We start from the raw sequence: 17098 nt of genomic DNA on the forward strand, positions 1-17098 counted from the left end.
CCCCCACCCTTTTTTTTTTTTTTTTTGCTCCCATGGATGCGAAGGCAAAAAACTTTCCTCCCCTTCTGAATCGCAGGTGGAGGGGTTAGGAGGAAAGGGCGCGTGGCTTCATTTGCTTCCACTGGGCATGTCTGCTTGAAAGCACATCCCATGCCACTGCGCAGACTTGCAATATCCACGGTGAGGGCACCTCTTCACTTTTCTTATCTCTACGCCTCACTGAGTTCCCGAGGCTCGCTTTGCGCACACCGTAACGCCGCTGGACTCCAACTCCCATCAACCCCAGCCGCCGTGAGCGACGGCAAAGCTTGCTGGGAGCTGTAGTCCTCCCAAACCCCCCGCCGCTAGTGGGCGCAATTTCCCCACCTCTGACGTACAAGCTCACACGCAGGCGGGGCGGGAGTCTCTGCTAGGGAGCCACTAAGACAGCCCCGCCTCTCACTTAGCCCAGCCGACGTGACTCCAACTCCCATCAACCCCCAGCCAGCGTGGCGGACGGCCGGGAACGACGGGAGTTGTGGTCCGTAATGAACAGCCACGCACTCCCTGAGTCAAACCCGCCCGCCCCGGAAGTAACCCGGATGTTCCGCCGGACTCCAACTCCCATCAGCCCCTCCCGGCCGACCCAACGGCGGAGGACGACGGGAGTTGTAGTTCTCTCCTCAGAAGAGGGGCGCCGTCGGCAGCGGAGCGGCGCCTAGCAACAGCAGAAGGCCGGCGCGGATGTGCAGGCCGCGTCCGCCCGCCTGAGGCGACGTGAGGTAGCCGCCATGGGCTGCTGGCGGTGACGGGCCTCTCCGCCTCCTTCTCCGGCCATGGCGCCCATGGGGATCCGGCTGTCCCCTCTGGGGATGGCCGTCGTGGGCCTGCTGGGCCTGGGCGTCCTCTACCACCTCTACTCGGGGATCCTGGCCGGCCGCTTCGCCTTCTTCATGCTGGGCGGAGGGGGAGAAGGGGAGGCGGCGGCGGCGGCGGCGGGGGGCTCCGAGGCGGCGGTCGGGCCTCCGGCCTCGGGCACCGTCGACCTGCGGGAGCTGCTGGCGGCCTCGGTGGCGGCGGCGGCCCGAGGCGGCGCCGAGGTGAGGCGGGTCCGCGACAGCAACGTCCTGAACGAGAAGGCCAAGGGCAAGACCCGCGAAGGGGCCGACGAGAAGATGACCAGCGGGGACGTCCTCTCCAACAGGAAGATGTACTACCTGCTCAAGGCCGCCTTCCCCGGGGTGCAGGTGAGGGTGTAGGCCGCCTTTGCTCGCCCCAGGCGCTCCAGGCGGCGCACAAAAGCCTCCTCCACCTCCTCTTTTAATCACAACCACCCTGCGAGGTAGGATAGATAGGTAGTTTATTACGGCCATTGGCCCAGATTCAATAGATCGTGCAGCAAAACAGGTATAACAAAGCGAAATTAATAAATTAAAATACGTTTAAATCAAGTACATCTCAAACCGTAAATTTCCACATTCCATTAAAATAAGAACAATATAGCGCTTAAAATATGAAATTATCAATATAAATCAATATCAATACCCTTTTTTTCCCTTTTCCTAAGCCGCTGATCCGCTGATAAGCCGCTTATTAGCTGATCCGCTAAAAGCTGCTAAACCGCTAATAGCGCTAATCCGCTAAGCTGTCAATGGGCTTGCTTCGCAAGACGAAAAAACAGCTATACGAAGAGCCTCACGGAACGGATTAATTTTGTCTTGCGAGGCACCACTGTATGTACCCCGAGCTACCACTGTATTCAAATGGCCAGAGAAATACATCCGTTCAGAAGTCTGCAAATCAGGAGGCCTGTTTATAATGCCCCATTACCAAAAAGAGGCGGCGCACAAAAGTCTCCTCCACCTCCTCTTTTAATCACAACCACCCTGCGAGGTAGGATAGATAGATAGTTTATTACGGCCATTGGCCCATATTCAATAGATCGTGCAGCAAAACAGGTATAACAAAGTAAAATTAATAAATTAAAATACGTTTAAATCAAGTACATCTCAAACCGTAAATTTCCACATTCCATTAAAATAAGAACAATATAGCGCTTAAAATATGAAGTTACCAATATAAATCAATATCATTTAGGCAAAATCAATCATCATAGAGTAATCCACTTTCCCTCTTATAAGCTAATACTGTCATCAGAAATCTGGCAACAGAAAGAGACCTGCTCGGATCAGAATCTTGCAGTAAATGTATTAGCTGTTTTTCCAAGGAGTCACCCGAGATTTCCAATAATAAAGGGGACAAAAATCACCCTGGGAGGTAGGTTAGGCTAAGAGGTTAGGCTAAGAGGATTTGAACTCGGCTCTCCCTGAAGGCAGCCCTGTTTAGGGAAGCTTTCAATGCTACAGTGGTACCTCGGGTTACAGACGCTTCAGGTTACAGACTCCGCTAACCCAGAAATAGTACAGTGGTGCCCCGCAAGACGAAGGCCTCGCAAGACGAAAAACCCGCTAGACAAAAGGGTTTTCTGTTTTGGAGGTGCTTCGCAAAACAAATTTCCTATGGGCTTGCTTCGCAAGACGAAAATGTCTTGCGAGTTCCTGCGGTTTTTTTTCCCTCCCCCCCTTTTTCTAAACCGCTAAGCCGCTTATCTGCTTATCCGCTAAGAAGATAAGCCGCTGATCCGCTAAGCCGTCAATGGGCTTGCTCCGCAAGACGAAAAAACCGCTAGACAAAGAGAATCGCGGAACGGATTCTTTTCGTCTTGCGAGGCACCACTGTACCTTGGGTTAAGAACTTTGCTTCAGGATGAGAACAGAAATCATGCAGCGGCAGCAGGAGGCCCCATTAGCTAAAGTGGTACCTCAGGTTAAGAACAGTTTCATTTTAAGAACGGACCTCCAGAATGAATTAAGTACTTAACCCGAGGTACCACGGTATTGTATTTTAGTGTTCTGTTGGAAGCTGCCCAGAGTGGCTGGGGAAACCCAGCCAGATGGGTGGGGTATAAATAATAAATTATTATATTATTATTACAGTGGTACCTCGGGTTAAGAACTTAATTCGTCCCGGAGGTCCGTTCTTAACTTGAAACTGTTCTTAACCTGAAGCACCACTTTAGCTAATGGGGCCTCCTGCTGCTGCCGCGCCGCCAGAGCACAATTTCTGTTCTCATCCTGAAGCAAAGTTCTTAACCCGAGGTACTATTTCTGGATTAGCGGAGTTTGTAACCCGAGGTACCACTGTACTCCCACGTCCCAGTGACACTCAAGCGGATTTACATATAAGCTAAACAAGCTGTAGCTTAGGGCCCCACTCTCTTGGGTGTGGGTAGGCAAACTAAGGCCCGGGGGCCGGATCCGGCCCAATCACCTTCTAAATCTGGCCCACGGACGGTCCGGGAATCAGCATGTTTTTACATGAGTAGAATGTGTCCGTTTATTGAAAATGCATCTCTGGCTTATCTGTGGGGCATAGGAATTCATTTCATTCATTCATTTCCCCCCAAAAAATATCGTCAGCCCCCTACAAGGTCTGAGGGACAGTGGACTGGCCCCCTGCTGAAAAAGTTTGCTGACCCCTGCTCTTGGGGGGGCCAAAAAAAAACTGAAAGGAAAAAACCCGGATGTACATTTCGAAAATACAGTATAAGATAAAAAACAAATAAAATAAAACCTACATACAGCAACAGTGTTTTGTGTTGTGTAGGCTCCTATGATGTAAGTCTGCTTGCCTGCTCCCTAAAATATCACTGGTTTGCTCATTTCTATATATAGGGTGCCTACATTTTGCATGTGCAAATAGCTATGAGGTCCATAAATTACCATATAGCATATACTCAACACAGAAAAAACAGTGACAATTTGTTGTTGACAAAGGACAGCTGGACATATAAAGGGCCCCATTACCTTCAGTTGCTGAGGGCCGCATTAAACCTAAATGCGGCCCTGCTCAAGCCCAGTGTTTCTCAAGCTTGGGTCCCCGGCTGTTGTGGGACTACAGCTCCCCTAATCCCTAGAATCACAAGTTCTATCAGCCAGAGTCGGGTGCAAAAGAGGCACCACATTTTTCCATGTGTGAGACGCCGCCATGTATAAGACCACCCCTATTTTATTTAACCCCAAATTAAGAAACCAGTAGTTGTACCTTGGTTCTCGAGTGCCTTGGTACTCGTACATTTTGGTTCCCAAAACCCTGAAAATTCCAGTTTTCGGACATTTTTCGGACGCTGAACATCTAACGCGGCTTCCGCTTGAGTGCAGGAAGCTCCTGCAGCCAATCGGAAGCCGCGCCTTGGTTTTCAAACATTTCAGAAGTCAAGCAGACTGCCGGAATGGATTACGTTTGAGAACCAAGGTATGGCTGTAACTTAGGGTTGCCATATCCCTAGAAGTGAGAATCCAGATGATCAGCGGCAATGGAAAGGCATTGAGCTTTTCTTTTTGGATGAACAACCACAAAGCTATTTAGCTTTTCTGGGGCAAACGTGCGCTCCAACACAGACATTTGCTAACAAATGAAAAAATCGCTAGGGTGGTCAGCCTGCAATGGTTCCTGTAGCTTCTTCATGGCAGCCGCAGCAAGTTAAGTCATGTGCGTTCACCATCCCTGTATAAGGTGACCCTAATTTTTTACTTTTTTTCTGTGTGTGCAAAAAACGTCTTATGCACACAAAAAATTCAGAATGGAAGAGCGTGGTGTTGCTTCTGAGCCAAGGAAATTCATTTTCAGAACTGGAACTGCACTGAGCTCAAAGTCCTTGTGCTCAAAAATCTGTTTTTCCTGCTCCCCATTTCACCAACCTGGTTTAGGCAGGGAAGGCATTTTCGTTGTAGTTAACTGAGAACCAGAAACCCTTGCCAATCTAACAGCCCCGAGACCTGCCAGTAGATCTCCAATCTACCTTCCTGCTGACCCCTGGCATAGATTTCCCTTGCTTCCCATTTTCTGTTTGCTTATCTAAAATAAATTGTGTGCTTCAGCAGGGACTGTATACATTGGGGGTGGGGGTGGCCCTGAATAGTCAAAAGAAGTGTACAATTTAGCTTTACAAGTGTACATTTAACTTTACAAGAAAGGTGGTGACTCTCACCTGTGGGACTAAACAGTGTTAGTCCAGTGGTACCTCTGGTTAAGAACTTAATTCATTCCAGAGGTCCGTTCTTAACCTGAAACTGTTCTTAACCTGGGACACCACTTTAGTTAATGGGGCCTCCCGCTGCTGCTGCGCTGCCGCCGCACGATTTCTGTTCTTATCCTGAAGCAGCGTTCTTAATCCGAGGTGCTATTTCTGGGTTAGTCTGTAATCTGAAGCGTCTGTAACCCGAGGTACCACTGTAATAGTAATAGCATTTATTGAGAGCCTTTTCATTTAAAGTATTTAACATACAAAATCTTTGGGATAGCTCTTGGGGGTAGACCAGTATTACAGAGTAAAAGAAGGACTTACCGGTACCTAAAGTGGTGTTTTGGCAAGTCTCCTGTCCACATATGGATTAATCCTCTGAAGTTTATTTGTATTTCTGAAAGTTGATACTCCTGTCCATCTCAAAAAAACATGTGGCTAACTTGTCTGAATTACTAGAGGGAGGTTCCTTGGGTCACCTCTGCCAAATGCCTTAGCAGTTGCTATGTCCTTGTTTTTGGAATGCCCATAGACAACTGGGATAGCTGTTAGTAGAATTTGTTGTTGTTGTTTAGTCGTTTAGTCGTGTCCGACTCTTCGTGACCCCATGGACCAGAGAACGCCAGGCACTCCTGTCCTCCACTGCCCCCCGCAGCTTGGTCAGACTCATGCTGGTAGCTTTGAGAACACTGTCCCACCATCTCGTCCTCTGTCGTCCCCTTCTCCTTGTGCCCTCCATCTTTCCCAACATCAGGGTCTTTTCCAGGGAGTCTTCTCTTCTCCTGAGGTGGCCAAAGTACTGGAGCCTCAGCTTCAGGATCTGTCCTTCCAGTGAGCACTCAGGGCTGATTTCCTTCAGAATGGAGAGGTTGGATCTTCTTGCAGTCCATGGGACTCTCAAGAGTCTCCTCCAGCACCATAATTCAAAAGCATCAATTCTTCGGCGATCAGCCTTCTTTATGGTCCAGCTCTCACTTCCATACATCACTACTGGGAAAACCAGAGCTTTAACTATACGGACCTTTGTTGGCAAGGTGATGTCTCTACTTCTCAAGATGCTGTCTAGGTTTGTCATTGCCCTTCTCCCAAGAAGCAGGCGTCTTTTAATTTCGTGACTCCTGTCACCATCTGCAGTGATCATGGAGCCCAAGAAAGTAAAATCTCTCACTGCCTCCATTTCTTCCCCTTCTATTTGCCAGGAGGTGATGGGACCAGTAGCCATGATCTTCGTTTTTTTGATGTTGAGCTTCAGACCAGAATATGAGCCTCTTAATCTCAGCCTCATGGGTCCAAGCCCCACCTTGGGCAAAGGATTTCTGCATTGCAGGGGTTTGGACTAGATGGTCCCTCTCAATTCTATGATCTCACATTCTCTAGGAATACCTGTGCCATAGTTTTGCCTAGTCTTACTTAAGGCTTTATTGAGCTGTCTTTAGAACACTTTATAAGATCCCCATGTTTTTTCAATGCATTTCTCTGATATTCTGATAAGCAGAGCAGCAGGGAGAAGTCAAGAGTCAATATCAGGGTGTTTCTCTTTTTGGTAATGGGGCATTATAATCAGGCCTCCTGATTTGCAGACTTCTGAACGGATGTATTTCTCTGGCCATTTGAATACAGTGGTAGCTCGGGGTACATACAGTGGTGCCTCGCAAGACAAAATTAATCCGTTCCGTGAGGCTCTTCGTATAGCGGTTTTTTCATCTTGCGAAGCAAGCCCATTGACAGCTTAGCGGATTAGCGCTATTAGCGGTTTAGCAGCTTTTAGCGGATCAGCTAATAAGCGGCTTATCAGCGGATCAGCTGATAAGCGGCTTAGGAAAAGGGAAAAAAAGGGGGGGAACCCGCAGGAACTCGCAAGACATTTTCGTCTTGCGAAGCAAGCCCATCGGGAAATTTGTTTTGCGAAGCACCTCCGAAACGGAAAACCCTTTCGTCTAGCGGGTTTTCCGTCTTGCGAGGCGTTCGTCTTGCGGGGCACCACTGTACGCTTCAGGTTACGGACTCCGCTAACCCAGAAATAGTACCTTGGGTTAAGAACTTTGCTTCAGGATGAGAACAGAAATCGTGCTGCGGTGGCACGGTGGCAGCGGGAGGCCCCATTAGCTAAAGTGGTGCTTCAGGTTAAGAACAGTTTCAGGTTAAGTACGGACCTCCGGAACAAATTAAGTACTTAACCCGAGGTACCACTGTATAATCCATGAGTTCTTTTGAGTACTGTATGTGCTGCTTACATTTTATAGTTAGCTGATTCTACTTGTTGGCAGGCTGTAACGAGAGATGATGTGGACATAAAGCTGCAGAACAGGTTTTCTCTAGTAAGGTTCCTGACTACACTCTGTGATGACCTGGTAGATAAATTCAGCTTTCCTGTATTCACACATGTAACAGCTGCAACATCAATAACTGGAGAGTTTTGCTGTTCTACAGACTCTGCTTTTGTGCTGTGACCAGTGGTAGCTCTGTAGCAAAGGATTCTATTTACACTGTCTCCTTCTCTTGAAGAGACCAGGCTTGCATGCTACAGTGGTGCACAAGAGCCTTCTTGTTTGGTGTATTACTTAACAGTTTTTGCCTGGGTGACGCTGGTTAGTTGCACCCTGTTTCTGCTGTGTTTATGCCCAATACAGCCTATACCAGGCATCCCCAAACTCGGCCCTCCAGATGTTTTGGGACTACAACTCCCATCATCCCTAGCTAACAGGACCAGTGGTCAGGGATGATGGGAATTGTAGTCCCAAAACATCAGGGGGGAGCGAGTTTGGGGGTGCCTGGTCTATACTCACTGGTGGCAGCTCTCCAGGATTCGAAACCGTCTTCTCTCTCATCCCTAACTGATGTTGTTGGGTTGGACCTTGGGCCTTTTGCCTGCAAAGAGCTATGGCTCTTCATCTGTGTATGTCCTGTTCTCATACTTTCAACCTCCACTGCTACTGCTTTCCCATTCCCCATCCCTCTATTTCAGAGTATGACAGGTAGAAGAACTTAGTTATACAATAGGGACTGCTCAGGGTCTGAATTGTGAAATGCACACTAGGGGTCTGAATTGTGAAAGAATCCAGTTATCAAAACATCTGTGTATTACATGTGATGTGACACCCACACCCAGTTTCATTTCAGTTTTGGCTTTAGCACTGCCTTGCTACTTTAAGTCCCACATTGGGAAATTATATTAATCCTCTTCAGGCATTGTTAGCACTGAAGAACGCATGGGTGGGGATGAATGGACTAGTTGTGCCCCTGCCTTGCTCTCCATGCGTTGGAGGGCAAACCTCTGAAACTTTGAGCCTCCTGGACTCCCTGCCTGTTCAGAACCCTTAAAATCCACAAAGACTGGGTGTTTCTCTCTTCAACTCGTAGTGAGCAAAGAGTGGGGCATGGAGCCGTTCATTTCCACTCTTGCTCCTTGTGTGTGAACATGGAAGAATCCATTAAGATGCTCATTTAACAGGTGCAAGAAGAAAGCTAACAGTTACAGCAGTCATATATGTGTGTGTGTACACACATACAGTCCCTTGGGTTACAGACGCTTCAGGTTTCGTTTTTTCGGGTTACGGACCCACCAAAACCTGGAAGTACCAGAACAGGTTACTTCAGGGTTTCGGGGGTCGCGCATGTGCAGAAGCGCTAAATCATGCTTTGCGCAGAAGCGCCAAATCACAACCCGTGCATGCGCAGACGCACTGCTGCGGGTTGCAAATGTGCATCCCACATGGATCACGTTTGCAACCCGAGCATCCACTGTATGTATATGTGTATGTATGTGTGTGTGTACACACACACATATAAACATGTATGAATTGGGGGAAAGAAAATTTTCTGTAATTCTTGAATTATTATGAACAAATACCATAAACATTAAAGGATTGACTCTTGCATTTTGCTAAGCGCGCTCAAATCCAGTCATTATTTCATTGGATTTGGGTTTAAACCTTTTGGTAAATAATGTTGCTACTGGGTTTTCTTTCTTATTGCTCCATGGGAGTTTCGCATTCTCAACTGTCTCAAGTGAATGTAATCTCCATCTCTGGGAATCTTAAGCATGGCAGTTTGGCGGTTGTGGAACTTCTGTGAAGTTGGTAAATATATCCTGACTGCGTAACAGATGAAACAGATATATATATAAGTGTGTGTAAGACATTGTTGCACTGTGGAGAAATTCCCTTTCACTGGATTACCTAATCTGAATTGATCTGAACTCGCTTTGGCATATTTGTTCAAAGCAAAATAAAAAATAAGGTGTATTTGGGATGAATAGTTCCCAAACTGTTTCCCCCCCTAGGCCACATGAAAATTGCTGATAGTCTTGGCTCAATGATTGTTTTGCCTGTTGTAGCAACCATAGTGTGCTGTGCTCGATGCAGGAGGATTTTAATTGGTTCTCTTATTTTTTAGATGGTATTTTATTGTATTACAATTTGCATTTCACAAAACTTGTAAGAGTAGGTGTACATGCCTTTACTGCATTTCATAGGTGTTCTAATTTTTAATGGGTTAAGTTTCTGGATACATACTGTGTGAAAAACAAATGGCTCGCTGTGAAACAAAACTGTTTGGGAGGAGAATTGAATTGGCATACTGAAATTTAGTGGAGTTTTTGAGCAGTCACCTGTAACCAATAAAATACTGTATGCATGCTCTTTAGGAGCTGAAAGTTCCAGGGAAGGAATGGAAGTGTTGCAACAGTTACATGCTTATTTAATTACATACTCTCTCTTTGTCATTAGATAAACACAGAGGAACATGTAGATGCAGATGACCAGGAGATAATTTCTTGGGACCGAACTATTCCTGAAGCTATAAAGAACCAAATTCAGCCCAAATTGGTCCAAGCAGACAGTGTTACTGTGTGGATTGATCCGTTGGATGCAACTCAGGAATATACAGGTAACCAGCACTGAGCTACTTTTGGCTTACTTCTACTCTGTGTAGCACCCCACCCCTTACAATGGCATCTCACAAGAGCAGCTCCCTATTATGACTGGGGGGAATTAACTTTAACATTGTGCTTGTATGCTATGGCTCATACACTTTAATTTTACAAAGCCTAGCCTTTCTCTGGGGGACGCGGGTGGCGCTGTGGGTTAAACCACAGAGCCTAGGATTTGCCGGTCAGAATGTTGGCGGTTCGAATCCCCATGACGGGGTCAGCTCCGGTTGCTCAGTCCCTGCTCCTGCCAACCTAGCAGTTCGAAAGCACGTCAAAGTGCAAGTAGATCAATAGGTACTGCTCCGACGGGAAGGTAAACGGCGTTTCTGTGACTGCTCTGGTTCACCAGAAGCGGCTTAGTTATGCTGGCCACATGACCCGGAAGCTGTACGCCGGCTCCCTCGGCCAGTAAAGCGAGATGAGCGCCGCAACCCCAGAGTTGGTCGCGACTGGACCTAATGGTCAGGGGTCCCTTTCCCTTTCACTTTCCCTTTAGCCTTTCTCTTATACAAAAATGGACAAATACCCAAATACCCAAAGTTGGATTTACTTTCTAATTTTACACCTTTCAGGTTGGTGTCTTGCCATGTCATATCTGGTTTAAAAGTTGGTTTAGTTTAGTGCTTTACGCTGTACAAATGAGATGTGTTGACATTCTTCCTATCTTCCCTTCAGAGAATCTTCGACAGTATGTTACTACTATGGTCTGTGCAGCTGTAAATGGCAAGCCAGTAATAGGAGTAATTCACAAGCCATTTTCTGGATACACAGGTATGTGACATAATTTTATTTCCATTCACAATGGTGTGAATAGTGACGTATGATTCCTAACCCTCAGTAGGGTAAAATGAATTGATTTTAGAATGCTGTATTATTTTACTGTTGTTAGCTGCTCTGAGCCTGGCTTTGGCTGGGGAGGGTGGGATATAAATAAAAAATTATTATTATTATTGTTGTTGTTGTTGTTATGGTTGATGCTGTGGCACCTTATAGGTGCAGGGCTGGGCGATGTTAGATTTTCAATGTTGCGATGTATCACCAGCCAGACATTGCAGTTTGGCGATATACCGCAATGTTGAAACAAGCTGCATTGGCCCCAGCTGGCTAGACGCAGGGTGAAACTGCCACAGCTCTCACCGCCAGAGCTGGGGCCCTTTCACCCCAGCGCCTTGCAGGCTAGGGCCAGTGCAGCTGGTCCAGGCCACTGCTCAGCTGGAGGGGCAGGAGGGCTCCCCCCCCCACCCCAGCTGAGCGACCCCTGACACCTCAGCAGCATCAGGCTTCGCTCAGCTGTGGCACAGAAGAAGATTCCCCACGCCATCCCATCTGCAGCATTGGATCGCTCAGCTGGGGTGGGAGGAGGCTTCTTCCACCCCCCCCCCCCGTCCCCCATCTGAGAGATCCGACGCCACAGCAGCATCGGGCTTCGCGCAACTGGGGCATAGAAGAAGTCTCTCCCCACCGCAGCTGAGCGATCTGATGCACCTGAGGTTTTGGGGTTGCTCAGATGGGAAAGGGCGGTTTCATGGAGACCCCACTCCATTGCCGGCTGGGGCAAGCCAGCGCCGACCTTGGGGGCTCCGTTAAATGCTTGGCTGAAGGGAGCGGCAACCGGGCACCCCTCAGCCCAGCAGGTTTTTTAAAAATAATTTTTATTAACCAACCAACCAATCAAATCAAATCAAATAACATCATATAAATTCCGAATTACAAAGCCGAATTTTAAATTTTTGTTGAGGGGACCCATACTTCAAGTTCCGAAGGGGGATTCTGATCTTCTTCTTGCTGCTGCGTTAATGTCCACAAATCAGTCCAAATAATGTTCATAATTCTATCCAGTCTTATCTTGCTGTTTCCACATCTCTTCTTATTCATATATTTTTTCTTCTTTATGATCTCTTCTGATAATCTCTTTAAGCTGACCAACACCAATTATAATCCTGAGTGAATTTTCCGTTCGACCAGTCCTCATATCAGATGGTTTCCATATATCATCGCTTTCATAAATAACATTACTCTTTCCATCATTAACTCATAGATCTGTCGCTCTTAAGTTCCTCTGTGGAGTGTCACCCACAATATAAAAACAGCCCAGCAGTTTAAAGATGTGGAGGGAGGAACAAGCTGTATCGGCACCTCACTGACGCAGCTTGTTTCTCCCTCTGCTCCGTATGAGGGCAGACTGTGATGTCGGTTTCACTCAGCGGTATATCGCTGGTGAAACTGCTGTGCATAGCTGTCAACGTTCAGATTTGACAATAAGGGATCAGCAGCCTCAAAAATAAGGGATCAGCAGCCTCACCTGTCCCGGGGACAGTCTACGGGATATCTGACAATCCGGGATAGCAGCGGGAAGCAGTGGGAAACAGTGCTGGAATAAGAGAATTTCCTGCAAAAAAAGGGGAAGGTTGACAGCTATGCTGCTGTGCTTCTGAGTCCCTCTGCTAGCAGCACCCTCTGGATGAAGTTGTACTGCTAGCAGAGGAACTCAGGAGCGCAGCGGTTTCCTGAGCGATATACCACTGAGTGAAACCTGTATGTGAAAGCTGCATATTCCTACATTCCAGTTGGACTAGATGATCCTTGGGGTCTCTTACAACTCTACCATTCTGTGATTCCATGTCAGATGTGCTGGCCAAAGGAATGGCATGTATGCATACTAGATACCAAAAGACATAGCATCATAGAACTGTAGAATTGGAAAGGGATCATCTAGTCGAATCCCTGCAGTGTTAAACCCTGGAACTGGGCTTGTTGGGTCTTCCTGAAATTCAGGAAGAAATACGAATACAGAAGAATAAGGGGTTTTTTTGCCAAATACAGCTGGGTAGCCCTGAAAACCCTTAGGCTTCTGCCAAGCAATTGCAAGACCCAGCTACCCACCCACTGATGACCCACTTCCACTGATGACATGCCTGTTTTGCAGCCTGGGCGATGGTTGGCGGAGGATCAAATATTAAGCCTCGTTCTTCCTACAATGAGCAGACACCAACAATCATTGTCTCCCGTTCCCATGAAGGGAAAGTCAGGCAGCTTGCTTGGCAGAGCTTTGGAAATAAAACTGCAATCATTAAAGCTGGAGGAGCAGGTTTGTTCTATTGAATCTATTGTCTCTCATTTTATTAATGTCGAAATAGTGCACTGTACGTGGTTGCAGTGTGAGATGTGGTCAAGGTTCTTAAGTTCCCTAATTTATGAGAGCAGAGGACATGGTGTTTATAGACGTGAGGGGTAGAGACACAGGCGTAGCCAACAGTGCAGTCCTGTCCATAAGTAAGCTCCTCCGTGGGAGTTTGGTGAGACGTACTCCTAAGTAAGTGTATATAGGGTTGCTGCCATTGTCTTTGGCGATTCCTCATAGCCGAGTAAGATTGTCTTCCATCAACACGGTCTTAACGGTGTGTCTGTAAATAACTGTGGAGGCCAATTCTGGATCCACACGTCCTTGCGCCGTGGGAACATAGGATTCTGAGCGGGAGTTGATCACAGTGAGGGTTTCTAAAACATGCCTTCCTCTTAGCTCATTTCTCCCTGAGTTTGTGCTTCTTCAAAGTCCATGACACCTTTGGTAGAGACTACTCCCCAACTGGAATGCTCACAGGCCAGTGTTTCCCAATTACCCATGCTTATACGGGATTTTTAAAGATTTGGTACTTGGACGTTTTTGCTCTTGAATGCTGCAAACCCAACGTTCCGGTTTGGAACCCAAACATCCGACGGGGCTTCTGATTAGCTGCAAGAGCTTACTGAAGCCAGTCAGAAGCCGCGCTTTGGTTTCTGAACGTTTTGGAAGTTGAACGGACTTCCGGAACGGAATCTGTTCGACTTCCAAGGTACGACTGTAGTTGCTTTGGAAGATGATAATCAGGCATCCGCACAACATGACCAGCCCAACGAAGTAGATGTTGAAGAATCATTGCTTCGACACTGGTGACCTTTGCTTCTTCCAGTACACTGACATTAGTTCGCCTGTCTTTCCAAGTACAGTGGTGCCCCGCAAGACGAACGCCTCGCAAGACGGAAAACCCGCTAGACGAAAGGGTTTTCCGTTTTGGAGGCGCTTCACTAAACGAATTTCTCTATGGGGTTGCTTCGCAAGACGAAAAAATCTTGCGAGTTCCCGCGGGTTTTTTCCGCTTTTTCCGCCCTTTTCCTAAGCGCTAAGCCGCTTATCAGCTGTTCCGCTGATAAGCCGCTTCTCAGCTGATCGCTAAAAGCCGCTAGACCGCTAATAGCGCTAATCCGCTAAGCTGTCAATGGGCTTGCTTCGCAAGACGAAAAAACCGCTATACGAAGAGAATCGCGGAACGGATTCTTTTCGTCTTGCGAGGCACCACTGTAATATGTAAAATTTTGCGGAGACACCATTGTTGGAATCTTTCGAGCCTGAAGGTACTTAATTGATGAGGAGAGGTGCTAGAGTTTCACTAGGTAGTGGGTCTTTGAAAGATTAAGAGTTTTGGAAGCTGTATCACCTGGCAAATTAGTTCAGGAGTGGTTGCCAGTTTAAACGTGTGAAATGATTACGGTTCTCCGGGCAACAGAGTGATCAAATAGTTAATTTAGAAATACATAATCTCTCTCAGGACACTGTTTATGGTTGGCGAACAGTAAAAACGTTGCCGTATCTGGTAGGAGTTAAACTCTAGGTTTTTTCCTTGCTTCTGAGATTACTCTGTAGCTACCAAATGAAAGTAGGTTGCAAAATGGTCCTGTGTCAGATTTGCCTTGCAAGGCTGCCCATTTATTTCTCTTCACATGCTGCTGTTCAGCTGTACTATTGTCAAAGTTCACGCGCAACAAAATAAAAGCAGTAAAAAAGAACTATCAAAAATACTACAAATAAAAATATAAAAATCAATAAGTAGTAAAATACATACTTTTTCTTAAAAAAAAAAACCTCATTGTATAATATTTTCTCAGACTAAGAATACCAGCAGCTTTTGGAGTTTGATAAATATGAGTCATAAATATGATCATAGAGTTGGGAGAGTCCAAAACACTGTTGGTGAGTCTAGCATACACAATTCCTCAGTCTCCGTATCAGTTCCTGGAGTCGTCCAGGATGCCCTGTAGCTGTCAGGATAAAGGGTGTGTCCTGCAGAAGCAAATACTTCTGTTTACCCTGAATCAACAGGTGTCTCTTGTGCTTTCCTTTGCAGACAGGGAGTCCTGGGTAAGAGGAAACCACCTACTTAGTCACACACTTGCAGCGAACAGTGTTCTCTGCCCAAATCTCCACACTGGTGATGGTGACCATGGGTGTATGTATGCCACTACATAACCCATGAGAGAGGCTGTAGTTTGTTCAAGTTTTGATCGAGCTTTCAAACTGTTTAGCTAAACCCAAAGTTTTAAGAATTTTCTTTGTGTAAAGAAGTAGAGCTTTGCATGGACTGCCTACAAGGAGTAGCTCAAACACTCCTACACCTGCTTGTAAAATATACGTAATGAGCTCTCAATTATTTCCTACCCAGGATACAAAGTTCTCTCGCTCCTGGATGTGCCTGAGAAGGATCAGGAAAAAGCCGATGTGTACATTCATGTGACGTACATCAAAAAGTGGGACATCTGTGCTGGCAATGCAGTGCTGAAGGCATTAGGAGGTCAAATGACTACACTGGCTGGGGAGGAAATCAGTTACACGGGTTCAGATGGCAACGAAGGCGGGCTCATAGCTAGTATCAATATAGACCACAGAGCACTGGTCGAAAAACTCCCTGTATTAGACAAGGCGTCTCAGAATTAAATTCTGAAGAGTGACCAAGTCAAGTCATGCTTCTGGAGCCTGCAAATGGTCCTTTAGAGGTGGGGGAACGTGCATCTGGCCTTTGGAAGATGGCAGAGGAATATTCTTTTGGAAAACTGCATAGACCCTGGCCTCCTCCTAGACCCTGGCAGCGTTCAGAAGCAAGGTTACTGGGACTCGGTGTCCTTAGGCCTCAACATCAAGCTTTTAATTTCTGAGACTGCTTCGTGTCCATAACACAAGGCCAGATAATGCTTGGAAGAACACAAGCATGTTACAGATCTGGTTCTGGAAAACACTCACATTCTGTTATAGTATTCTTTGTATTGTGTGACAAAAGAAAAAATTGGCTGTGGGTCACTTGAAATCAGTGGATAGGTATTTTTCATCCCTTTGGGATACAAAGGTCCAAGAAGGACAGATCATCTTCCTCGGACAATTGTCTAATCTTGGGTGCAATTTGAAATGGAAAAGGCAATGTTTGGGTCTATTCTTAATGTCTACCTGAAAATTCAAACCAGCTTAATGTGGATGAGAGTGTTAATATTTGTGTGGTTTTATTATAATCTTGAATTATAACATTTTCTGTGTGTCATGTTAAAAGATTTCCCCTTGTACAGTTTCAGCTATTGGATATTGCCATTCTAAGCTGTTGAATTTCTTAAAACTCTTTAACATCCCGTGTTCAAGCTGATAAAGAAGTCATTTATCTTTGGTGATCATTTAATAAGCTACTTGATAAGAGAGCGAGTGATATTGTGAATTATGATTATGAATTATGTGCAGCTGTTTTTACAGGGAATCTAAAAGTGTCTTCCTGGCTGCCATAACTGTTACACTGTGTGGACATTTCCTTTGAAAGGCTGGCCCCAGTTTTTGATTTGTCAGTTCAAAACTCTCACCCTGTTGTGATGCTTGGCATTCAGTCTTCGCAGGAGACTTGTAGGAATTTGCCACGGATTCAGAGGAACATGTATTTGACAACTTGTTTTCTGCCCTTCAGACCTGCCCACCTCTTAATAAACCAGCCTTTTTGCCCCTTTATGTTAAATAAAATAAAATAAACCCCTGTATCAGTGTGATGAATATCTGTGACTATGAAATACAAGATTTTAAGCTCTGTAAAAAAAAAATTAGGCCTGTAATTTGCAAATGATTAGCTGGTGTGATTAATCAAGGTTTGCAAACATATTAAATCGCGCCCACCACCCCACCAAGCAAAAGCATATGATTTGGGTCTCTGGTGTACTGATTCACAATCTCTCCTAGATGACACAAAGGGCTCTAAAATACCATGTTTGAAGTTGCATAAAGCTGGTTATCTGAATGTGGCGGGGGATGCAACTCATAAAACCAT

At 46.2% G+C, this 17098-nt stretch overlaps 1 protein-coding gene across 2 annotated transcripts; it reads left to right on the forward strand.

Annotated features, from left to right (window-relative positions):
- The first annotated feature begins 673 nt into the window (after positions 1-673).
- Positions 674-16814, forward strand: BPNT2 (3'(2'), 5'-bisphosphate nucleotidase 2). 2 transcript variants are annotated; one of them, XM_079947004.1, is made up of 5 exons: positions 674-1226; positions 9790-9949; positions 10668-10763; positions 12919-13080; positions 15155-15434. In XM_079947004.1, exons 1-5 carry the CDS (start codon positions 816-818, stop codon positions 15274-15276), a joined length of 951 nt encoding a protein of 316 aa, XP_079803130.1. In that variant the 5' UTR covers positions 674-815; the 3' UTR covers positions 15277-15434. The 2 variants fall into 2 exon arrangements, with proteins under 2 accessions (XP_079803130.1, XP_079803129.1); XM_079947003.1 differs by lacking the exon at positions 15155-15434 and adding an exon at positions 15470-16814 and having other exon boundaries at positions 687-1226.
- Positions 16815-17098: the final 284 nt, after the last annotated feature.

Source organism: Podarcis cretensis (genome assembly GCF_951804945.1).
Source record: "Podarcis cretensis genome assembly, chromosome: 12".
NCBI classification, from domain to species: Eukaryota; Metazoa; Chordata; class Lepidosauria; order Squamata; family Lacertidae; genus Podarcis; species Podarcis cretensis.